At 41.9% G+C, this 26,146-nt stretch overlaps 1 protein-coding gene across 5 annotated transcripts in view; it reads right to left on the minus strand.

The window, feature by feature from the left end:
* Nucleotides 1-9,233, minus strand: part of N4bp2 (NEDD4 binding protein 2) — a 53,419-nt gene extending 44,186 nt beyond the window's left edge. For 2 of the 5 annotated variants that reach the window (XM_051198510.1, XM_051198512.1), the window contains exon 1: nt 4,813-4,935. Coding sequence is in view for 1 of the 5 variants with exons in the window: in XM_051198509.1 (XP_051054466.1) it covers nt 4,813-4,827 (15 nt within the window). In the remaining 4 variants the exon portion in view is untranslated. Of the gene's footprint in view, nt 1-4,812; nt 4,940-9,173 lie in introns of those variants that run through there. The other 3 variants (XM_051198509.1, XM_051198514.1, XM_051198511.1) reach the window with 3 other exon arrangements.
* Nucleotides 9,234-26,146: the final 16,913 nt, after the last annotated feature.

Genomic DNA, 26,146 nt, shown 5'->3' on the forward strand with positions numbered 1-26,146 from the left:
ACATACTGAGTCCAGGACAGCCAGGCTATGGCTCCAAAAGCAAGGAAAAATGAAAATGTTCTAATAAAGAAATACATATATACAGAACTATCATTCTAGAGAACTGAATTCATCAAGTAATGGCATTATTTTAATAAATTTACTGTTGCTGTTACTACTGCATGCAACTGAGACGCATGTAGGGGTGGGAAGATTGGAGTTACAGCTGTTTATCTCCCTCCACCTTTGCATGAGCTCTACAGAAGGCATTCAGGCCTTCAGGCTTTTGTGATAATGCTCTACCCTGGCCCCATCTATATTCCTGTATATTAGCAACCAGTAGTAAGGGAATTTAGCCAGGGATATAGCTCAGTGGTATACACTTATCCAGTAAACATGAGGCTGCTCTGGGATCTAGCTCATGTATCAGAGGAGGGGAGAGAGGCAGTGAGCAAAGGGAGAGGAAAAGTCAGGAAAATCTGAATCTCAACTTCCTTTCTCCATCCTTACTTTTCTATAGTTGCTCAATTCATCCTGAGATCTTAACCTCTTAAAGACACTACCACTCTTGAGGTCTTCTCATCTTTTGCCTTCAAACAATGGAGTGTCTAGGGCTTTTTTTAGTCTTAAATCCTCTTTTTGTCTGTCTCCTCTACTTTTTGGTGGTTTCATTCAAACTAATAGCTTAAAACCCAAGCAACATGCTAACAAATTAACATGTTCTAATTTAACAAGTAATTCTTCCTGGTCCTGATGTCACACTCCCCACTAGGCTTGATTCTCAACCGATAGATCTGATGATTGAGATGTGACTAGCTCATGAAAGCTCTGACCTAATCAAGATTAATATGTGGATGGATTAACAATTGGGTAGTAGTAGAAACCTGAAGGTAAAACTTGTTTAGAGGAAGCAGAAGTAAGTCACTGCCATTGGAGTGTGACATGAAGAATCTGTCTAGCCCTAGTTCTTCCTGTCTCCCTATCTGACTCCTCCACTCCAAGGAGGAAACTCCTCTGCTGTTCTCCACATGCTCCAGCCATGGGGTTCTGCCACACTGCAGGCCCAGATCAAAGGAGCCAGTGTGCTGATAGAAACCTTGGGAAAAAGACGCTGCATAAACCCTTCCTTAAACTCTTTCCTCCAATGCTTGTTCAGAGATCACAGTGATCAATAAACATCCAAGTCATCTCAGCTAAGGGCAATTGCCAATTGCTCAAACCAATTGTTTTGTTGTTGTTTTGAGACAATGTCTCACTCGGTAGTGTAGTGATATTTATGATTTATTAAAACTTGCCTGAGGACTCAGAAAGCAAAGTCAACCACAAGACATAGAAGCCAGGCACACACTTTTAATTCCAGCAGCCAGAAAGTTAGGAGGTGATGATATACACCTTTAATCCTAGGACTCAGGATGAAGCGATAGACATCTCTGTAAATCCTAGGCCATCCAAGGATACATGAAAATGAATCGGTCTAAAAAAGTAACAGAGTTCCCTCATTTAATCCCACCACTAGAGTGGTATATAAGACAGGAGCAAGATCTCAGTATCAGGCATTCATTCTCCAGCCATGCTGAGTGGAGGTTACAGTCTGAGGCTCGTAGAGACAAGATCAGCCCATTCAGCCTAAGGTAGAGGTAAAAAGATAAGAGAACTGGTACTTTCTTTTTTGACCTTCAGCTTTAAGTTTGAACCCCAATATCAGTCTCTGGGTCATTTATTTATCGTGTTCCACTACAGGCCCAGCTGACTTCCACCTAGCAGAGTGCTGGGACTGGAAGCTTGTTAAGAGACATCTCCCATCAGAAGCTGGTACACATGAGCAGCTCTTGACTCTCTTTTCCCTTACAACTCATACCTTAAGCACTCTGTAAAACCTGCTAGGTCCAGGCCTGTGGCTAACGCCTTTAAACCCAGTTACCCAGTACTCAGGAGACAAAGGCAGGTGTATCTACCACTGAGCCAACACTCCCCTAGTCTAAAATTCATCATTTTGAAGCACACACTCAGAGGCTTTTTGGTTTATTTACAGAACTGTAAAACTATCACAATCTAATCCCAGGACATTCCTACAAGCATTTAATCCCACCCCCAACCCCACCCCCGTCTCATTCCTGTTTATGTAGACTGCCTACTCAAGAAACTATAAATGGAACCAGCAATATGGCTTTTTTTTTTTTATTGTGTTTTTGTTCTATTTCACTTGCTTAACATTTTCAAACTTCACCTAAGTTGTAGCCTATGACAGCAACACTTCACTCACCTTGTTGCTGAGCAACAGGCTGTGGTAAGAACACATCATACCTTATTTAATAACCTTCCAGAAGATGGAAATTTGAATATCTACTTTTGATTATGATACATAATCTTTCTAAGCATTCTTTTTTAATATTTATTTTATGCGCATGGGTATTTTGCTGCATGTGTGTAAGTGCACCCCATGTGTACAGCGCCTAAGGAGGCCAAAAGAGAACACTGGATCCCCTGGAATTGGAGTTAGAGACTGCTATGAGCCAACATGTGGGTACTTGGAAGTGAATTTGAGTCCTCTGGAAGAGCAGCCAGTGCTCTTCACCATTGAGTCATCTCTCCAGTCCCATTCTAAAATTCCTGAATGAGCTTTATATAGATACATGTTTTCATATTTCTTAAAATGGAATTCTAAGTCATATGGTAACTGTTCAGCCTTTTGAGGAACCACTAGCCTATTTTTCCTTGAGGTGCATCATTGCAATTCCCAGTAGCAATCAATATACAAGGGCTCCAATTTCACTACAACCCTCTCACCAATACCTGTTCTTTTTAATTATGGCAATTTTACTTATATTTATCTAAATTTGCATTGCCCTAAAGCTTAATGTGACCAATGTTGTATGTACATTACCATTTGTGTATCTTCTTTGAAGAAATGTCTACTTGCATTACTTGTTCCTTTTAAAAGTAAGTTGTTTTATTGCTAAGTAGAAACAAGGCTACTCTACTCAGTAAGACAGAATTTTAGGCAGTGTGGTGGTCTAGTAACAAGGGAGTGGCCCTATCTGAGAAGGGTTAGAAGGATTAAGAGGTGTGGACCAGGCCCTGCAGTCGGTTTCTATCCCTGGCCCAGCCATAATCCCTCTCTGCTTGCATATAAGGATGTAGTAACTCTCAGCTACTTCTCCCTCACCACCCCTGCCCAAAGCCGTGCCCCCAACCATGATAATGAACTAAGCTCTGAAGCTGTAAAGTTCCCAATTAAATAGTTTCTTTTATAAGAGTTGCCTTGGTCATGGTATTTGTTCATAACAATAGGACAGTGACTAAAAATAAGAGAGTGTAGTCCAGATTACTGTGGACACAAAGCACAAGGAGTGCTCAAGTATAGGTATTTAAGAACAGCAAGAAATTATGGAAAGTAAAAAAAAAAAAAAAAATTAATTTAAAGAATAAGCCAGGCGTGGCAGCGCACACCTTTAATCCCAGCACTGGGGAGGCAGAGGCAGGCAGATCTCTGAAGTCAAGGACAGCCCGGTCTACAGTTTCAGGACAATCAGGGCTAAATTTTGGTTATTTTGTAGTACTAGGAGTTGAACCTAGGACCTCACACATGCTAGAGTGCTCTACTGTTAAACTACATTCTCAGGCCTCTTCTCATTTAATGAGTTAAGTTTCCTAAGCTTGTCTTAAGGTCACTCAAGTGTTGAACTTCCAATTCTCTGCTTTGGCCTCCCAACCTGCTGGAGTCCAGGATTTTGTTGGTTTTGATTTTTTTTTTTTTTTAAGATACAATGTTAAATCAAGGAGTGGCAGTGCACGCCTTTAATCCTAGTACTCAGGAGATAGAGGCAGAAAGATCTCTGTGAGTTTAAGATCAGGCTAGTTTACAAAGTGAGTTCCAGGACAGCTAGGACTGTTTTAAAGGGAAACCCTATCTCAAAAAAAAAAAAGAAAAGAAAAGAACCAATTGTCTTTTACATGCACCTACAGATCATAAAAACTACAGTAATTGATAACTGAAGACATCCTGAATATCAGTAGAAAACAGAATATAGTTAAATTATGGAAATAATACTCTTTAAGTAAAAGAATACAGTATCTGGAGGACTGAAAGCTGGGAGATAGATACCCTGTTAAGATAAAGCCAGGTGCTGGGCAGCATGTGACTCTAGCTCTTAGAACAGACAGAAGGTATATCTCTCTTCAATCCTCCAACACATTCTGCAATCCTTTCCTACTCACTGCAATAGTCATCTTGCTTGTTTTAGGGCTTTCCGATGTTAATTCACTAACTTGTATTTTCTGTATTATTTTTAGACATGTTTTGTATATACCTGATCCGTCTTCTCCATCATTATCCCTCAGAACCCAGAGAGGCTGGAAGAATCCACAGTGCTAACCAACACAAAGCTCATTTTCATCCTGAATACTGGGAAGGGACTGAAATACGTCACACAGAGCACTGCGCTGCCTACACCACTGAACCTGGACAGAACCTGGAAAAGTGATGGACCAGGATATCCACGAAGTTTCATCTCCCTGATGAGCATGTTTTCTGACATGAATCATGTTCTTAATATGGTTCCATACATAAAACAGACACATAAAAGATACATGGCTAAAGATATGTAAAATAGGAAAGATCAAGAAGTTAAATTTTAGGAAAAGAGAGACTAAAACACCCATTAAATGAAAAGACTGGGACCATAATACAGTGAAACTGTCAAAGTCAACACCATTTCACAAGACTAACACCAGCTCTTCCACACACTCCAGTAACCAACATTTCTGATACCTGCTTTCTCATGATTTTTCTTTTAATCAATCAAGTATGTAAATGAAAGCTTGAAAACTTACATGTAAAATATTCATCCCCTATGATTTTAGCAGTCCTTACTGTCTTGTCTGGATGGCTGGCACTGGCGATATCAGGGTGCTTAGAAAGGCCACAGTTGACATCTGCAACTCTAAAGCTGTCTTCTTACTAGAAAATAATGAAATACAATATACATATAAGGCACACCCATATCAATTACAACTTGGGAGGGACATGGTAGTCTCACTATGTAGGCTCAAAACTTACTCTCGGCTAGCCTGAAACTCAGAGATCCATCATCTGCCTCAGTCTTCCAAGTGCTGGTATTAAAAGTGTGCCATACCCAGCATTCACATTATAATCTAATCTTAAATGAATAAAAATCCAAAATAAGAACACACCTTTTTGTTGTTGTTGTTATTTTGTTGTTGTTTGTTTCTTTTGTTTGTTTTTGTTTCTCCAGACAGGGTTTCTCTGTGTAGCAGTTCTGGCTGTCCTGGAAATCATTCTGTAGACCAGGATGGCCTCAAACTCAAGAGATCTGCCTGCTTCTGCCTCCCAAGTGCTGGGATTCAAGGCTTGTGCCATCACCGCCTGGCCTATTTTTACTTTTTAATATTGTTTGTTTCACAAATAAATGATGAAAAATAAATCACTAATCAATACTAAGAAACCATTGTTAGAAAGGTTGGTAGAAATTGACCTGGTACAACCAGGTGTGGAAGTCTATGCCTGTAATCCAAGCACACAGGAGGCTAATGCAGCATCAATGTCTGAGAACAGTCTGAACGTTATAACAAGTTTGACACCAGACTGAGCTACAATGGTTAGACTGCATCTCAAATCTTCAACCATAAAAAGGGAGGAAAGGCATTAAAATAACAGAACAATACATTTTATTTTAGGTACTATTTACCTTAACATTATTTCAAATGGCTTACTGTAATGTTTACCTAGCATGCACAAGGCCTAAGTTTGACTCTTGAATAGAAAATATTCCCCATAGGTGTTTGTACGTTGAAGGGTTGGTCCCCAACTGGTGCCGTTTTGGGAGGCAGTAGATACTTTAGGAGGCAGTGTCTGGCTGAAGGATGCAGGTCACATGTCAAATGAAGGGTTTGTTTCTAGGTCCCTCTCAGTCTCCTTCTGCCTCACCATTGACATGAAGTGAGCAACCATGTTCTGCCCCATACTCGAGCTACCATGATGCCATGCCTGAAACCTTGGAAACCATGAGCCAAAGACAATAAATCCTTCCTCTCTACTCACAGTGGTTCTCTAGAAGCTAGGTATGACACTGTACATCTGTAAACCTGGTACTCAGGGACAGGCAAGAGAATCACTCCAAGTTTGAAGCCAAAATGCTCAAAACAGTCCCAGACAAATCAGGGCTACAGAGCAAGGCCCTGTCTCAAAAAAGAGGGAAAAAAATGTATTAAAGACCAGCTCTTCAACATTGAATGGAGGGAAGCAGTAGCCTAATACTTAATCAAGAAGAGTGCAGACTCCATTCACCTCACTTCATCTCATCACATAAGGCACTCTGTGACTAACCTATCACAAGAAGTAGGAGTGTGATCCTTCAATCTTTTTTCTTTTTTATTTATTACTTATTTATTTACTATGTGTACAATCTGCATGTATGCCTGCATGCTAGAAGAGGGCACCAGATCTCATTATAGATGGTTGTGAGACACCAAGTGGTTGCTGGGAATTGAACTCAGGATGTCTGGAAGAGCAACTTGTGCTCTTAACCTCTGAGCCATCTCTTCAGCCCCCTAATCTTTTCTTTTATGAGTGTTTTCCCTATATGTATGTCTGCACACCACAAGAATGTGTGATGCCCACAGAGGCCCAAATCAGACACTGGATCTCCTGGAACTGGAGTCACAAGTGATTGTGAGCAGCTATGTGGATGCTGGGAATTAAACCTAGGTCCTCTGGAAGAGTAGCCAATCCTCTTAACCACTGAGCCATTTCTCCAGCCCCGACAGTATTGAAAGATCACATTCATAAAGCCTTTTGTTTTGTTTTGTTTGATTACACAGGGTTTCTCTGTGTAATCCTGGACATCCTAGAATTCGCCCTGTAGACCAGGCTGGCCTCATATACCAATATATTGTTAGAATGATTCTACCACTTTCTATTTTATTATTCACTGTTGTCGTTCATCTCCTGTTGTGCTTAAGTCATAAATTACCAGGACAGCCTCTGCCTCCCAAGTGCTGGGACTAAAGGCATTCACTACCACAGCCCAACCCAAGTCCTTTTTCTTTAAAACTACGTATTATTCTACATGGGTATCTGTATTTATACTTCAACTTAGGTTTTTGTTTATTTGTTTTTATTTGTAGCGGTACTGAGGACTGAACTTAGATATGTACTCTGATTCCCTTTCCTTCTCCCACTCTGACAATGTTTCATGTAGTTCAGACTAGCTATGTAGCAGAGAACATCTTCCGGCCTCTACCTCCCATGTGCATGTCACAATGTCCTGCCTCCAGCTAGAATCCTAATGTACTACATATCTAAAGCCATCTCAGAGTTTATGTCTCACAATGTACATTTTACACCTCTGCCCTCAATAATATTCTCAGTCTCCTAAACTACTTCCCCAATGGCTCAACCATAAATTTAGCAAAAATAATCCTTGATTCTTTCCCTTTCTTTTTTTTTTTTTTTTCTTTTGTTTTTGTTTTTGTTTTCTTTTGTTTTCTGTAGCCATGGCTGTCCTGCAACAAGCTCTAAAGACCAGGCTGGCCTCTGCCTCCAGACGCTGGGATTAAAACGATGAATCACCACCCTGAGATTCCTTACTTTCATTTACTGTGATAAGTCTTTGAAGCCATCATTTAACCTTATCCTCTCATGAAGATGTAACCTTATTTCCTCCACCTCTACCTCCACTGTCGCTGTCAATCTACATCTCCAACTTCTTGCTTTTTCTTGTCCTTCTTTTAAGATTTTTTTCTATTTATTTATTTCATGTGTATGTATGTGGACATATGCATTCCATGAAGTACACGTGAGGTCTGAAGACAACTTATAGCTACCTAGTCTCTTTTTCTACCATGTAAGGTCTGGGTATTAAACTCAAGTAATCAGCTTTGACAGCATTCCTTTAACCCCTAAACCATCTTGCTGGCCCCTTCTTATTCATTCATTATTCATTTCCTAATTAGACTTTGATATCAAGAAAACAAAGCATGTTTTATATACAACAAAACATCAGCAGAGTGTTTTTTTATATGGGAATCTTTAATAAATACGGAGTAAAGAAAAAAGATAAATATAGTACATACACAGTTTAGTACTATCTGCAGTTTCAGGCTCCCATTTAGTCTTAGAATATATCCCCAGTGCATCATGGGGACCCCTCTATTGGTTTTCTTTAGCAACCACTCTCAGTCTCTCTCATTCGTAGGCTTCTCTTCTGCTCACCTGTTTCACATCATTATTCCTCCTGGGTTGTGTCACATCACCTGTCTTTTGTTCTACTCACTTTGTCTAAGTTCACCCAAGCTCATAGCTTCAACAGCTATGACTGATTCTATTAAGGGATTCTCTTCCAAATTCTATAGTTAACTGCCACATGAATATTCCACGGGTACTTGAACTTAAAAACTTTTAATGACTCTATGGCTTTCAACAACAAGTTCTACTTCCCTGGTAATGCATTCAAGGACTCTTATGACCTGGTCCCTCACCTTCATAGATGCATCCTCTTCCCATAGTTACATATACTCTATTCCATCTGTATCTGCACACCTGCTTCAGGTGGTAAGCCAGTCCCTCCAAAGCAATACTTTCTAGCTCAATTAATTCCTTCATAAAAGTCATCCTATCTCCCAAAGTCTGATTTCAACTCAATTCCCACTGCATCCCAGCCACACATTTATCCTGACACCTTTATTTTTATGCTATGTGCATTGGTGTTCTGCCTACGTGTATGTCTGTGTAAAGGTGTCAGGTCCCCTGAAACTGGAGTTACCGTTTTGAGCTGCATGTGGGTGCTGGGAATTGAACCTGGGTCCTATGAAAGAGCAGTCAGTATTCTTAACCACTGAGCCATCTCTCCATCTCCACTTTATGAAAGCATATATGTGTATTATTTAGAAAACAAAAACTGAATAAATATCTTGCATACTGCTAGTTCTTTAAGACAGTAGGCTTAGTCGGGCAGTGATGGCACACACCTTTAGTCCCAGCTCTTGGGAGGCAGAGGCAGGCAGATTTCTGTGAGTTTGAGACCAGCCTGGACTACAGAGAGAGTTCCAAGACAGCCAGAACTGTTACACAGAGAAACCCTGTCTCAAAAAAACAAAAATGATGGATGGATGGATGGATGGATGAATGGATGGATGGATGGATGGATGGATGGTAGGTAAGTAGACTTACCTACCATTTCAGCACCTGGAATACTCAGGTCTATAATACACAACACCTCCTTCCCACAAATAACCAATTCATGATGAGACAAGTAACTAAGAATGGCAATGGACATTCTCTATACCTGCCCAGAACTCCTTCCCCATTCCTTCCTCCACCAGAGGTCAGCTTTCTACTAAAAGAACACAGGTTATGTAAGTGTCATCAAACAAAAGAGAGCCACTAACATGAGACTCTAAGTAAACAAGCCTGTGCTGCTGATAGGAATCAGGTCACATCCTCAGCAGGAGAAATGAGGCCCGTATGCATTTTATATACAGGAAAAGCCCAGCTATAGTCAAGTTCCCACCCTCATGGCCACCTTCATCATACAAGCTCTATTATATTGTCATATGAGCCAATAACACCCACCCTCATGAGCCACTTCCAGAACCTGAACTCCAAATGTTCTACCTAATAACAAGAAAACTTAATAGATAGAAATTAGATGTCAAAGAATATTTTACATTCAAACATAGATAATTTTCATCTATTAGAACCAATGTCTCTGTTCTTTCTCTACTAAGTAAGCTCACAAATTACTATTTAATTGCTTTTTTATTTTATTTCAATGCAACTCAGATCATATTTTTTAGACATTTTGTTATAACTTAAACTAGTACATGGCAAAATGACAAATAAGCAAGCAATTACAGTGTGATTAAGAGAACACAAAGTACTAAGGAAACATGAGGCTTGTGTTTCCCAGTCTTGTGTCAAAGAGATCTTTAGTAGAATATCGCCCACACTGAGACATGGCAGACAAGTATGACTAACAAACAAAAGTGGAGGTAACCAGGAAAGTAAGGAGGCATTCAAGACAGAAGAGGCTTCTGTAATGATGCCTAGATTTAAAGAACTCAGCATTTTAAAGGAAAAATGCAAGTGACAACTAAGTAAGACAAGCTCACTGAGGGGAAAGGGGAAAGACAAGGAAGGGTAAAATTCATTTAAAGTCCAATTATGAGGATACTGAAAGCCACAGCTAGCTCATGAAGCAATGAAGAGAAAAATTAAAAAAAAAAAAAAAGTCCCACAACCATCAAGGCAGTGGTAGCACACACCTTTAGTCCCAGCACTTGGAAGGCAGAGGCAGGTAGATCTCTGAGTTCAAGGCCAGCCTGTCTCAAACAAAAACAAACAAAAAAGTCCCACAATCAAGTTACTTGCTCAACTCAAATGTGTTAGAATGATTATTCTGGCTACAGTGAAAACACACAAAAACTGACTGGTGACCAGTGAAGAAGTTATTATAGCAAACAAGTTGAGATAATGCTAACTATGGAATACAATAACAACATTAAGGATAAGGAAACATATCCAAGAGATTTTCTGAGAAACAATCCAATGAGGCTCAGTGACTGATCACAAGTAAAATGAAAATGAATAGCTTATAGTTCTGCCAAGTGGTGTATACACAAATGCACTACCTAGTTTAATCCTCCCAGAGACAGGAGATGAAAAAGAGACAGTCCCATTTACTTTTGTGGTTTGGGGATGGGATAGTTGATGATGACTACAGCCTTAGGATAGGCAGAGTATGAATCACCTGAAAGAATATCCAATTGACATGTCATTAAGACAGATGTCCAGTTCCAGAAAAGAGCTTTGGGCTAAAGTTATACAATTATCAGTACATACATGGTAACAGCAGAAAATCCTGGCCAGGGATGGTGGCACATGTTTTTAATCCCAACACTCAAGAGACTGTGAATTTGAGGACAGCCTGGTCTTACAAAGTGAATTCCAGGACAGCCAGGGCTGCTACACAGAGAAACTTTATCTATGGAGAAAAAAAATCAAGTATCTGTCATTCATACTAAAAATTATTTAATTCCCACATTCTTCTAGGACAGTGGTTCTCAACCTGTGGGTTGAATATCAGATACCCTGTATATTAAGACATTTACATTAACATTTCATAACAGTAGCAAAATTACAGTTATGAAGTAGAAATGAAATAATTTATGGTTGAGGGGTCACCATAACATAAGTAACTGTATTAAAGGGTCACAGCATTAGGAAGGTTGAAAACCATTGATTTAGGGTATTGGGAATGGTATTAAGCTTTAATACCATATTAAGTTTTAATACCAGCCTTCCAGAAATTCCTAGTCTATGGAGGATGTTACTCAATACAGTAGTATGGGAATGAATGAAGGTGACTACAGCAAATACCATCTACATCTCAAAACTGTGTCAGCAGAGCATACAGGGAAAGAAAACAGCAAATGAAAAGCTTGTTTGTGTTTTTGAGACAGGATCTTAGTACAGGGCCCTAGTTGGCCTTGAAATCACTATGAAGACCAGGATGGTCTTGGACTTGCAGTGATCCCCTGCCTCTGCCTCCCTAGTACTATGAATACAGGACTGAGACACCATGCCCATCTAGAAAAGGAGTTTTAGTGCCTGCTTTGAAACAACTGCAAAAAAATTATACATATCAGTCTCCCAAACTAATTCTTAAATTTAATTTACAGAAAGCACTTATTAAACATCCTATTTAAAAGGTGGTGCACAACACTTGGGAGGCAGAGGCATGGAGAATCTTTGTGAGCCTGAGGCCACATGGCCAGCTGAGTTCTAGGACAGCCAGGATTATGTAAAGAGACACTCTCAAAAAAAGAAAGGAAAAACTGATAATCAGTTTATTGCCTTTCTCCCTCTACCTGGCCCTCTACTCATTTTTTTTTTTCTCTTTTACATGTATATGGATATTTTACCTGTACGTATGTTTGTACACCACATGTATACTTGGTACCTATGGAAGGGAAAACAGGATGTTGGATCTCCTGAGTTACAGACTGCTGAGAGGCATATGGGTGCTGGGAATCAAACCCAAAGTCTCTGAACTATCTGAACTATCTCTCCAGCCCTTCCCTGTTTTTGGCTTTTTGAGGTAGGATTTCTAGTTCAGACTGACCTGGAACTCATTATGTAGCCCAGGCTAACCCTGAACTTATTTGTGGTAGTCTTCCTGCCTCAGCTTCCCAAGTACTAGGATAATAGGTGGGAACCACCACTCTTGGCTTGTTTCTAGGTTTAGAAACCCTATTTTAATTATATTTAAATTCTGAAACAGAATTATTTCTAGATTACATTTCTCTTGCAGTCCTCTCATCATCTACTGGGACATTTAATATGATACAGCTTTTATCAGGAGCAAGACCCAAGATCCCATCCTCAGTCACATACATACCGAATTCAAGATAAGTCTGGACTACATGGCACTGTCAAAAAAAAAAAAAAAAGGTAGGAACAATCCACATTAAAACAATGAACTGTCAACCAACAGTCTAGGTGTTTTTAGTGAGCCTGGCACACACTAACCAGCTTCAGTAGGAGCAGCAATGTGGGATTTGACTGGTTATTCCATTGATCAGTATTCATAAAAATCCAGCTAACTCATCAATTTAATGTCCCACCAAAATCAATGAAGTATTCTTTTAATTTGTTAAGTTCTGAATAGAATCGATTAACTGTAGTCTAGATGTACTAATAATTTGTGGACAGCAATGGGCCCTGAGCTCTGGGATAAGGAAAGGCCTTCAGCTTCGGGAAGGCCTCTCTTCTAACCAACACAAAACCTACCCTCAGCTGAAGACCCCTGAGGCAGGGGGATACAAGTAAATAAATAACCAAAACCATTAATCATTTAAAAAATATATTATCCTTATACAGAAGGAAACTAAAGTTGACAGAAGGGAAAATGTCCAGGTAAGAATCCAATATAGCTTAATTTCAGCCATGTAAGACATATTTGTACATGTTGGTAGCTGACCCAACAGTAACATGTCAGTTGACTTGGAATAGTTTTTTATGCTGGCACATAAAATAGTAAGAATATCTTATTGACATATTGAATAGATTTTTGAAAATGTAGTTATTTTCTGGGTATCAAAGATTTAGGCTAGGCATGGTGGTGTTCATCTTTAATACTATCTTAGGAGATAGAAGAAGGTGGATCTCTATGAGTTTGAGGCCAACCAAGGCTAGCTACATAGTGAGACCCTATCAGATAAAAAGCAAATAAAGTTCTAGTTTATTTATTTATATTTGGTTTTTTGAGACAGTCTTTCTCTGTATTGCTTTGGAGCCTGTCCTTGAACTCACAGAGATCCACCTGCCTCTGCCTCTGCCTCCCCAATGCCTGGCCTGAAGCTCTAGTTTGAAAGGTCCATGGAAACATTGTTAAAAGATTAGAATCACAAAAATGGGTGACTTTTAGTAATTTGAATAGTTCTCAGTCTCTCCTAATCTGCAAAACAAAATAATGCATGCAAATTTTTCAGAGTGAATCCTTATCACAGTACCTGCCATCAGTACTTGTGTGATTTTATTCCCGTGACGATGAAGATGATAAAGGGAATGAGCCATTAGCCTAGCATAGGGAGTATCAAAAGCTTCAATTTCAATTCCTACACAAACTATTTTCAACAGAATTTAATAGATTCACGGTTAACTTGACAGGTGGCTCCTCCCCTAACTTACCTTAGCATATGAAAGGCTGAAGAGTTCTAAAACTCTTTAAGCTGCCTAGTGAGCTGCTCTGCTGAGTATGTTTCCCAGGCCTTAAAGGACCTGAGTAGCAGAGGCAGGTGATCTTTGAGTTGGAGGCCACCTAGACTAATATTATTTATATGTATATATTCCAGGTCAGCCAAGGATACCCATGGAGACCCATCCTACCTCAAAAATAAATAAATAAATAAATAAAGCTTCCTTTGCATTTCAGAAGGCAAGGACAATCAGGATCAATAACGGAGGTTTTAAAAGAATCTTTTAAACACATCTACAATGGTAGTAGTTAGCCTCTAATTGTGTACAAGATACAAGCCTTTACCAGTTTTTTATGAAGTTTTTCTGTGAAGTGCATTACTGTCACTGTCTCCCCTTCACAGCGACTAACACCAACAGGTGCACAGACCCGCTAAGTACTGTATATGCTGATATGCTGGGGAGGTAGGTCTGCTACTGCTTTCCAGGTTGGTGTTTTGTTTTTTTCCTTGTTAACTAAATCGCTGTCTCTGCAGAGAAGCAGCAGCCATTTCTTTCTAATTCTTCCCACCATCTCCACCACTGTAGCCCCCATCCTCGATGAACATTTAAATAATACGTTGGCATAGTAACTGATAATTTACTTCATTTCTGACCTTTAACAACAACAAAAAATCGACTGAAAGAAAAGTGAACCACACTTATCAAAGCACAAAATGCATATGTATAACCCTTTAACATACGAAAGGATTATCTCAGGGAAAACTAAACCATAGAAGTTCAAATGAGTTGCTATCAAAGAGCTAATTTGAAAGACAACAGTGGACATAATATCTTTAAAGGCCTGAAAAAGAATATTGTTATCAAAGGATAACGTATTAAAACAAATAAGTGGGAGCAGAAAGGCAGCGCCAAATCAGTCATTGTTTTCTAAAAGGCCAGGTTATCTCCGGGATTTTCTTCTCGGAGCTCAACCAATCTCCACCTTTTCTGAGTTAACCAGTCTCTAGGCAAGCCGCGCTTCCTGATTGGCTCGGAGGCATCGAGTAGAAAAAGCAGCCAATCCTTCCCGAGTCAGAACTGTGCTATGGAGACATTACAACCACTGCATGGCAAGAATGTGTACAAACCTGTCGGTGCAGCAAATTCCAGCTCCTACTCCTAAAGACAGTTGCGGAAGTATTTCCTAAAGCCAGCCCGCCCTAACTCTGATGTGGCATCGAGTTTTTTTTTTTTTTTTTTTTAATTAAAAAAAATCCCTGTGGCTCTCTTTTCCGGGGGAATCAAAGTGTCTTAACCAAAAAGCGCGCACACGGGATAGACTCTTCCCTCGGGATGACTCATTCTCTCAAAGCATGGTTTCCAGAGAGCTCGCACTGGGTCAGGGAGAGCGGGAGGGAAAGTTAGGGCTGGGAGGGGGCCGGGATAGCAGGCGCACACTCCCGGCGGGCCGGTGAGAGCCAGCGAGCGAGCGTGCGTGTGTGCTTTCGGAGTAAATAAACACCTCTACTAGCACTACGCGCCCGGGCAGGCGGCCCAAGTTCCCAGAAGGCTCGGCCTGGGAAACGGCGGAAGGTTGGCGAGGGCGCCGGGTCAAGTCGGGGCGAGAAGGCACCGGGAGAGCCCCGGGGGCGGGAGGGGTGTGTCGCGGCCTGGAGGCCCGCCAGGCGCTGAAGGCCCGGGAAGCGGCCGCGGCGCCCGCCTTCTCTCGGCCTCGGGCCGCGCGCCAGGGCCCGCCTCCCGCGACGCCTCACTCCCCTTCCGCCCGGCGCCCGGCCCGCGCCTGCCCGGGGCTCCGCGTCGCTCGCCGCCGGCCTCGGGCCCTCCTCTGGGGCCCCGCGCTCCCGGGATCCCACACACACTCCTCTTTTCCTCCTTGTCCCCTTCACCCCCCCCCCGGGTCCCGTCGCCTGCCTCCCCCCCCCATCCCGCCCCGCTCTCCGTCTTTACCTGCTGCAGGAAGGAGCGGGACGTCGAGGCCCGGGCCGTGTCGTCGAGTGAGCGCCGAAGGCCCGCAACCCTTTCCCGCCGCCGCCACTGCGCTCTCCGGCGCGGCGCGGGGCTGGCGAGCAGCTGTGGCCGCGGTGGGGTAGGAGGGGGGGGAAGACGCAGCAGCGGAGCGTGCGGAGCGGGCACACACTGCCGCTCTCCGTCCGACCGGGGAAGAGCAGCCTCGCCGGAGCCCGCCGCGCGCAGGAGCCCGCCGCGAGAGGGCGGGTGGGCGGCCGCGTGGGGAGGGGTCTCGCGGCCGCCGCAATGGCTGCCACGTAGCCAGGTGGACCGCCGCTCTCCGCCCCCGCCCCGGCTCAGGGCCGTGACCTCTGCCACACAGCCCCCCCCCCGGGCTCCCGCAGGGTGCGTCGGCCCACGCCGAAGTGCGGGCCCGGCGACCCGAGCCCACCGGAGCTGGCACGTCACCGGCTCCCTTAAGAGAAGTGAGTCCCCGGCCTGGCGGGCGGCGCAGCCTGGGACCCGCAGCCCCTCGGGCTCTCCCGGAAGCTTGCGGCGCTTCCCTCGTCCCCTCGGGCTCCGGGGAAGAGGGCGGGCGCGGGTCCCTTCGCGGTGACGCGGGGCCCGCCTCAGCGCCCCGGGGTAGCCGCAGCCCGGGCAAGCCCTCTCCGCTCTCCCGAATCCGAAAAGCAAAACAAGGTCGTTTTTTTGGCCCGGGCAGCGAGGGAGGAACTGGGAGCTGGGGCGGGCCGGGCTGCAGCTGCGAGGTCGGCGGGGCGAGGCGATGGGGCCCGTGCTGCCCCCACGGGGGCCGCTCGCTCGGGGCAGACAGGCGGCGGCTGCGCCCCGCGGGAACAAAGGGCCCCGCGGCCGCAGCGACCCGGACGGAGGTTGGCGGCACTCGGCCCGCGCCGCCAACGTGCGGTCGGAACACGCTGGCCGGAGCCCAAAAGAGCCGCGGCCTTTGCCCCTGTGGGGCTGGAGTTTTCAGGTGCCAAGAAAAAGCAACAGTGTTCCCTTCCCTCTTACGATCCAGGATTATTAGCCCGTCCCCTAAGCCCGCTCCATGTTTTCCTTGCTGGACTCTGACTTCCCTGTTTTGTTCTGTCCTGACATGAAACGATCCGTGCTTTCAGAGTACAAAAGTGTCTCACACTAACCTTGTAATTAATGATGATACTGGCCTTTCGATTTTTTTTTCTTTTCTGTTTTCTTCAGGAGTTTATTCTTTCTTTGCAATTATTTTGTATTCTTTCACTGCCCCACCCCCCGCCGCAGTAAAAATAACCTCCTGATAAAGTATTCATCTATATCAAAGAGACAGATTATCTGTCAATGCTGTTACGGCAATTACTTAAACTGAATGTAAATTTGGATAGAAAAGAATTGAAAATTTCCCATTTAAGTCTGATTTGAACACTCAATGAAAAGATAGTCTACTGGGTTTTTTCTAGAAACTAGTACATTTAAGCACAGACCTTAGGATGGTAAATTTTCTGAAAAATTACACAGAGAAGAATACAAAAGGAAAAGGAATTTTTTGGTTGTGAGCCTAGCCTTTAACGGCTGAACCATCTCTCCAGCCAAAAAAGGATTTTTTTTTTCATTTTCTTTTTGTCTTTTTTAGACATCCTGAGTTTCAGCGTTGAAAAAAAAAATTACTATGCAATCACCTTTATTAAGGCTTTTTCTAAATATCATTTAAAAAATGTTAATAACCCAGGATCCCAAACATAAATATCTGTTGCTGAGAACCTAACATTAACTCTGCTTCCAGACAGCTATTAGGAGGCTAATAGCTAATATATGCCACTTTTGAAATGAAAGAACCTTAGTAATTATAAACTTCAAACAAATATAAAAAATGTATATTAATTTTGTTCGCCTGAAGTATGTTCAACATGATAATAAAAACTTATATTTAAGTTCTTGAACATCTGTTAAGGATTTGTCACATCTTAAGTGTATAATAAAAAAGGAATTAACATTAGAGAATATATTTCAAGGCAAAAATCACACAAGCTGAATTATTTTTGCTTACTATTTCAAAAGAAAAATGTCAACCCCATAAAATCCTGAAAGTCAGACGCAAAGAACAAAGCAATCTTTACCGGCATTCACAATGCCAGGCTTGCTTTATGAATAGTTACAAGGATCCTGGTTCCTTATTGGTTCACATTCTAAGCCAATAGGAAAAGTACAACACATCTTTCAAAGGGAGAGAGCATTGGAATAAATGGATTGTTTATCACATTCATTCTCTTTCAAGCGCATGTGTCCTGTAATTCCAAAGAAAGAATGTAAGGATCTTTGAATTACTGATGGGTGCTACTCCTCATCATCCACCCTCTGCAGACTTCCAGTTGACTCTTTAATTGGCTATAATTAATTATGTGAAAGTAATATTTCTTTAAAGTACCAGGTGAATGTGAAGAATGGCAAAATGCCCACTAACGCTTTTAATAATGAGGTAGTCCTCAAATTTTAGTTGAGGCTAACCTCTAAAGACATAGTGAAATTTGTAAATGTTTTAGAAAATGACATCAACTTTTGTGAATAAAATTGCCAAGGCATCACAAATTACTCTATTTCTCTAGAGCCACTTTGGACATATGTAATGGATAAATTCTAAAACTGCTTGTTTATATTTTCATTTAAAACCTAAGTATGATTTCATTCCAACCAAAGTAACCTGTGGCACTTTTGTATTTCCCCTACCTTTGATTTACAGCATTCTAGTTAATTCTAGTTATTTACATATGTGTGATCTCCCACACTGGGTTATCAGTTCCTTGAAGATAGGTTGTCTCATGATCAGCCTGTATTCCTCACTGCCAACTCAGATACTTGTACAACACAAGCAATGGGCTAAGTGAAAGCTGGAGTAAGCATGTCCTATGACAGCAGATGGCAAATTAAAAGAAATATGTTTCTTTTTTTCCTTACTTGCATAATAGTTGATCAATTGTTTTCATTCCCAATTACACTTTGAATTGTTGCTAGAATGTGATTAAAAGAAAGTAAAACAACATACACTGAAATCCTGTGTCTTATTTAAGGCCTTATAAGGGCTGTGTTGTAGCTCAATAATAGCCCCTGCTGTGGCTTAGTGTGTGAAGCCTTGCCACTACAAAAATGAAACAAGGCCTGTGGAAACACAATAGTAGATACCACTGCTGTTATCTAAAGTAAAGAATTTTTAGTGGATTTGTATTAGACTTCCTTACCACACTCAGAAAATGGTAGTTCTGCAGCCTTGGAGAATTCAGTAATCCAAACACCCATTTCCTCAACTTTCATATGAACCTCATAGTATCTAGTCTTTGATTAATTAAATAATGAACACATGTTAGAAGCTCAATAAATTATTGTAGATCTGATTGGGCTCAGTCATAAAGAAAATACAATTTTCTGCAATTATTTATAAAATGCAGATAGGATCACTTAAGGTGTCAGGGGTTGGGTATAGATACGGCTCAGTGGGTGAAGTGTTTGCCATGAAAGTGTGAGGGCCAGATTCAGATTCCCAGAACATAGATAAACAGCAACCTCCCTATAATCAGAACACTTGGAAGGTGGAGATATGATCCCTCCTGTAAATAGCCACATGAGTGATCTGCCTTAATACATATAGTGGAAAGGAATGAAGATACCTCATGCTGGCTTCTAACAACAAACATGCATGCACCCCCACAAATGTGAACAAACAAGCATGCAAGCATACATGTAAATCACAAAAGACTATGATGGAACACATTACCTTATATCCTAACCTACAAAATCAACTTTGAAAATTCAGTAAACAGGGCTAAAGATGGTTAAGTGGATAAAGTGCTTGCTGTTCCAGCATAAAGAATAGAATTCAGGTTTCCAAAACCTACATAAAAGCTGGGTAAATGTGGCATCCCTCTGTGATCCCAGTACTCAGCGGGCCAGACTAGCCCAATTGGAATTCTGGGTTCAAGAGACAATAGAGAGTAATCAAGGCCAATTTTGGTCCTGCACATACACATTTCCAACACACACACACACACACACACACACACACACACACACACACACGGCAAAAAAAGAAAAAATGACCTGAGTGAAGACTGAACCCTATGAGCATCTACCAAAAGAAACTTTGTATGGTAGAATATTATTTTAAGGATGTAACTTTTGTTTATGCTGCATTTAACTCAATGAAACTATGGGTCTTTGCTTGTCTAAAACACCTGACTAATAAAACACTTGTCTAATAAAGAGCTGACCAGCCAATAGCAAGGCAGGAGGAGCAAGGATAGGCGGGGCTGGCAGGCTATAACCAGAAGGAGGAAAGAGAGCAAAAGAACAAAGAGAGGAGGGAGGATATCAGGGGCCAACCGCACAGCAATCCATAAAGCAAGAGTAAGAATTGAAGAAGAAACAGGAAAAGCCCAAAGGCAAAAGGATAATTTAAGATCAGAAAATCTGGCTAGAAACAAGCCAAGCTAAGGCCAAACATTCATAAGTAATAAGACTCCATGTGGCAGGGCGTTGGTGGTGCACGCCTTTAAAATCCCAACACTTGGGAGGCAGAGGCAGGCAGATCTCTGTGAATTTGAAGCCAGCCTGATCTACAGAGCTAGTTCCAGAACAGTCTCCAAAGCAAACAGAAACTCTTGTCTCAAAACACCAAAAAAAAAAAAAAAAAAAAAAAAAGGACTCCAAGACTCCATGTGTGATTTATTTGGGAGCTGGGTGGTGGGCCCCTCAAAAAGGCCAAAAAATAAAAAGCACAAAATCAACAATTTTGTTTCCTATTTTTAAGATATGCTTTTCTGTGTATTGTACATGTCAGGTTCATGCAAGTACCCTCTGAGGCCAGACACAGGTGTTGGATTCCCAGGCACTAGAGTTGTGAGCCATCCAACATGATCCTAGAGGGCAAATTTGAGGCCTTTGGAAAGCAATAAGCCCTCTTCAACCAATGAGCCATCTCTCTAGCCCCCTGTTTTTGTCTGTCTGTTTGGTTAGTTGGTTTTGTTTTTTGAGACAGTGTTTCTCTGTGTTACCTGGGCTATCCTGGAACTCATTCTGTAGACCAGGATGGCCCAGGATGGCCTTGAGCTCCCTGAGATCTGCCTGCCTCTGCCTGGGATTAAAGGAGTGCTCCACCACCACCCAGCTCTGTCTTCACTCTAAGATAGGTTCTCAATAATTAGGCCAAGAAGGCCTGGAATCATGGTCTTCTATCTCTGCCCACTGAGTGCTGGGGACACAGGCATAGACTTGCCCACTCTGACACGGAGTGAAACCTCATGAAAAAGATAAAACTTGGTATTCTCTCTCTTCTCAGAAACAGCATTCATCATTATGCTTGCTTTTCTCAAAGCTGTGAGAAAATACACAAAGGATAAGGAAATTAAAACAGGGTGATTAAAAAATAGGCTTTCTGAAAGTTATGAAAAAACAGAGTAAATAGCATACATGTCTACTGAACTGGAGAGCTCTCTTAGTCCTCTCTGCTTTTCCTCTTATTCACAGAGCCTTTAAGATACTCATGTAACAATGAACTTTAAGAGAGAGCTGTAGTAATAAATACGTCCAAAGTTATTTGACTACAAGTAAGTAGTCAAATTAATGGCAAGTGTCTCAGGATGTATTCAGATTGTATTCAGAAGGAAACATTTATCTATTCATTTGACAGTCCATGCTTCCAGATCCTGCTACTCAGGTCAGGCCTGTTAGCATAGGCCTGAAAACCCAGCTATTTTGAAAGCTGAGACAGAAGGATTTTGGTTTGGTTTAGTTTGGTTTTTTTAGACAGGGATTCGCTGTGTAACAACTCTGGCTGTCCTGGAACTTACTCAGTAGACCAGCCTAGCCTCGAACTCACAGAGATCCACCTGCCTCTGCCTAAAGGCATGCACCACCACACCTTGGTTCAGAAGAATCTTAAGTTCAAGGCCAGCCCAGGCAACTTCATGGGCTCTGTCTCACAATATAAAAAGCAATGAAGAGGACTGGGGATGCAGGTTAGTGGTAGAGCATTTGCCTACAATGCATGAGATCATGGGGCCAATCCCCAGAAATATTACAACAGTGATGATCCAGACACTCCTGCAGAAGTGGACCTGAAACAGGCACTCTTGAGACGCAGACATTTGTTTTACCCAATCTCTCCACATGAATAGACAAGCATGAAGCAAACTCTAAACTTAAAAGGACAGAAATGGGATGAGCAAAGATTATTCAAAAAAAACCAGCTAGGAAATGCCAAGGATAGTATCCTCATATTTTTGTGAGAACTTTACGACAAGCCATATCTCAGGCTGGAGACATACTATGATTATATCACCTGCTTTACATCACTATGTCTTAGCAGAGACTATATAGCTCAGAGCTTAACATGTCCACCACTACCAGCAATAACAGTAATAATATGTATATCCTTTAACCAGAAACTGTTTTGTTGTAAGATATCTGTACACTGTGTAAATAGATTGCTGTGATTAGTATAAAAATACAAATAAATGGCCAATAGACAGGTAGGAGGTATGGGCAGGACTTCTGGGTGGAAAAAGGAATCTAGGTGGGCAGGGGCATCAGGAGACACAGAACAGAAGGTGCAAGATGAAAGGTAACGTCACAAGATAGAACATAGATTAATATCAATGGATAAATTTAAGTTAGAAGAGCTAGTTATGAGCCAGGCGTTGGTGGCTCATGCCTTTAATCCCAGCACCCAGAAGGTAGAGGCAGGCGGACCTCTGTGAGTTCAAGACCAACCTGGTCTACAGAGCAAGTTCCAGGACAGCCTCCAAAGCCACAGAGGAACCCTGTCCAGCAGGCTAATTCCAAATACACACTTTTTCACCATAAAATAAAATAAAATAAAATGTTGAACTAATCAAGATTAGATAGATAATAGAGTAATTCCTCCAAATTTGACAAATATAAATGGATTAGACATTGTGAATGTAATTCTTACTTGATAATTATTTTTATTGTATATAATTTCACTGTATTAGCATCAAAACCTTTCCTTTTTATTTAGACAAGAGGAAATATTGTGGGATATTTGTTCACTGTGTGAAAATATATTGCTGTGATGTAATAAAAAGCCAAATAGCCAATAACTAGGCAGGAGGTAGAGGCAGGACTTCTGGGTAGAGAGAAAAAGCAAGAGGAGGAGGAATCTAGGCAGGCAGGAAATGCCAGGAGACACAGAGAGTAAACAGGAGGTGCAAGATGAAAGAGAGATAATGCCAGGTGATAGAACGTGAATTAATATAAATGGACAAATTTAAGTTTTAAGAGCTAGTTAGGAACAAGCCTAAGCTAAAGGCCAAGCTTTCGTAATTAATAAGAAGTCTCCACATCATTATTTGAGAGCTGTCTGGTGAGACAGAAAAAGACTCACTACACCGTATCCTGTTTTCTGCATCCTATAACTTTATCTGTGTGTTTTTGGTTTTCTTTTTATCTGTCCAAGGGAGTATCACTGCATTGCTGAGAGTGGTATCTCAAAATCCTGATCTTCTGGGACTGGAGATCTTCAGTGGGTAGAAACACATAGTGCTCTCACAGAGGACCTGAGTTAATTCCCAGCACACTGAGCAGCTCTAACAGCCTGTAACCAGCTCCAGGGAATTCTAGTCCTCTGTGTTCCTTAGGTGTCTACACATGTGCAAATACCTACATAGACACACACACACACACACACACACACACACACACACATTAAAAACAAAGTGGTTGTTTTAGGCCCTACCTTCCTGCCTCAACCTCTATTGACATGGAATTACAGGTGAGTCAGGCTCTTTTTTCCCTCTGGTGCTAAGAAGTAAACCCAAGGCCTATTGACATCTGACATCTTTTTCTCTGTTTCCAACAATCAACCATTTGCCTATTTAATCATTCACTTTCACTTATCTATAAGTTTACAATCCAATTCAAATGATCTTCCAATAAAATTTTCCCGGATGTCCCAACCAATTGCTTCTTTCTCCTTTATGTCCATATTCCCTCCTCTCCTGTCTCTCCACTGCAATGGTAGCTTTTTATTGGATAAGGGGGAGGGGTGGAACACACACACACACACACACACACACACACACACATATATATATATATTTACTAAAACTGTGAGTTATTTTCCTCTAGTTAAAAGATACACCCACAATAACTAAAAGATGTTTCATCCCAATGGGTAGTGGTGGCCCATGCCCTTTATCCCAGAACTCCAGAGGCAGAGGCAGGTGGATCTCTGTGAGTTGAGGCTAGCCTTGTATACATAGTAAGTTCTAGGACAGCCAAGGCTACACAGAGAAAGTCTGTCTTGGAAAAACTAAGGAAAAAAAAAAACACCTATTCTGGAACAGGACCAGTGAAGCCAAGCTTAATGACTTGAGTTTAAACCCAAGAGTCACACAGTAGAAGAAAAGATCCTATTCCCACGAGTTCTCTGACCTCCACATCCATTCGGCAAGCATATACCCATATACATCCACATATAAATAAATAAGTATAATTTAAAAGTGTAAAGCTATAATGGCATTAAGGAAATATATTGATATTACATGTTAACTTTGGGAGGTGGGGCTGGAGAGATGGCTCAGAGGTTAAGAGCACCTATTGCTCTTCCAGTTCTACAGGATCTGACACTCCCTTCTCACTTCTGCAGGCAAAACACCCACGCACATAAGTTTTTTAAAACTTATGTCTTTAAAAAAAAAAAAACAGTTTGGGAAGTGGTAAGTCAGGGTCTCACTTTGTAACCCTGGTTAGCCTCAAGCTTGCAGCCACTCTTGCCCTCCAAGTGCTGCCGTATGCCAACATGCCAGCTACCTCTCCTTTAGGCTTACAAAAGTCTGCTACTTCCACATGCTTTTAATTTTTGCATTAAGGATTACTTTTTAAAAGGCTTGTTGTGTTTGTATTTGTGTGAGGACTGTGTGTGATGTGTGTAAGCATGGATGCATGTGTGCATGGTGAATGTGTGGCAGTCAGGAGAACTGGGCATCCATTCTTCCACCGTGTAGGCTCCAGGGATTAAATTTAGGTCTTGATGTTTGTGCAGAAAACCACTGAACTGTCACATCTGCCCTTCTCTTGTTTGTCATGTCTTCTTTATTTTGGTTTGGTTTGGTTTTTCAAGACAGGGTTTCTCTGTATTGCTTTGGAGGCTGTCCTGGAACTAGTTCTGAGACCAGGCTGACCTCAAACTCACAGAGCTCTGCCTACCTCTACCTCCTGAGTGCTGGGATTAAAGGCATGCACCACCAACACCCAGCTGCTTGTCATGCTTGTCATGTCTTAGATAGTGCCTCACGTATACTAGCTCTCTATGTAGCCAAGACTATCCTTGAGTTTCTGGACTTCCAGTCTCCACATCCTAAATTCTGGGATTATAAGCATGCATGACCAAGTCTGTCATATGTCCTGCTTAATACAGAACACAAGACTTTATGAATATCTAAGGAAGCATTCTGTCTTCTTGGCTCTATTTTTTTAATTCATTCTTTTGTTTGTTTGTTTGTTTGTTTATAGACTGGGTCTCTCTACATAGCTCTGCCTGTCTGGAATTCTCTATGTGGACCAGGCTGGCCTTGAACTCACAGAGACTTGTCTGCCTCTGCCTCTTCAGTACTGAGTTGCATTTTTGTCTGAAAATATGTATGTATACCACATGTGTATCTGGTACCCAGGGATGTCAGAAAAGGCTATTGGATTCCCTGAAATTAGAGTCACATGCAAATGGTGGTGGGGCACCAGTGCAGGTAGTCGAACCCAGGTCCTCTGCAAGATCAGTAAGTACTCTTAACTGCTGAGCCTCTTCCCCAGCCCATTAGCTTTTTTGTTTTGTTTTGTTTTGCTTTTTGTCTCTTCAAGACAAGGTCTTACTACGCAACCCTGGCCATAAGGTACTCAATGTGCAATCCAGGCTGACTGGGGAGTCCCAGCTAAACTCTTGCCTCAGGCTTCCAAACACTGGGATTACAGGTTGTGCCAGCACACATGGTTTTTTCCTCCTGATTTCAAAGGAAATATAAAAATTATTATGGGCCAGGCAGTGGTGGCACACGCCTTTAATCCCAGTACTCGAGGCAGAGGCAGGCAGATCTCTGTGAGTTCGAGGCCAGCCTGGTCTACAGAACTAGTTCCAGGACAGGCTCCAAAGCAATACAGAGAAACCCTGTCTCAAAATATCAAAAAGAGAAAGAAAGAAAGAAAGAAAGAAAGAAAGAAAGAAAGAAAGAAAGAAAGGAAGGAAGGAAGGAAGGAAGAAAGAAAGAAAGAAAGGAAAAGAGCTGAGACCAGCAGGTGTAGGCTGCGCTTCCAGAGTCTGTCCATTTTGTAAGCATCTTTCCCCTCACCTGGAATCAATGAAGAAGTAGCAAAAAACTAGAATTTACACCACTTCAGCTCAACTCCCAAGAAAGATAATTATCAGCACAGAAGAATCAGTTCACCGTGTATAACCCAGCACTTAAAAAGTGGAGGCAGAAGGATCAAGAGATCAAGACTAGCCTT

The sequence above is a fragment of the Phodopus roborovskii genome, unplaced genomic scaffold (assembly GCF_943737965.1).
Source record: "Phodopus roborovskii unplaced genomic scaffold, PHOROB, whole genome shotgun sequence".
NCBI lineage: Eukaryota > Metazoa > Chordata > Mammalia > Rodentia > Cricetidae > Phodopus > Phodopus roborovskii.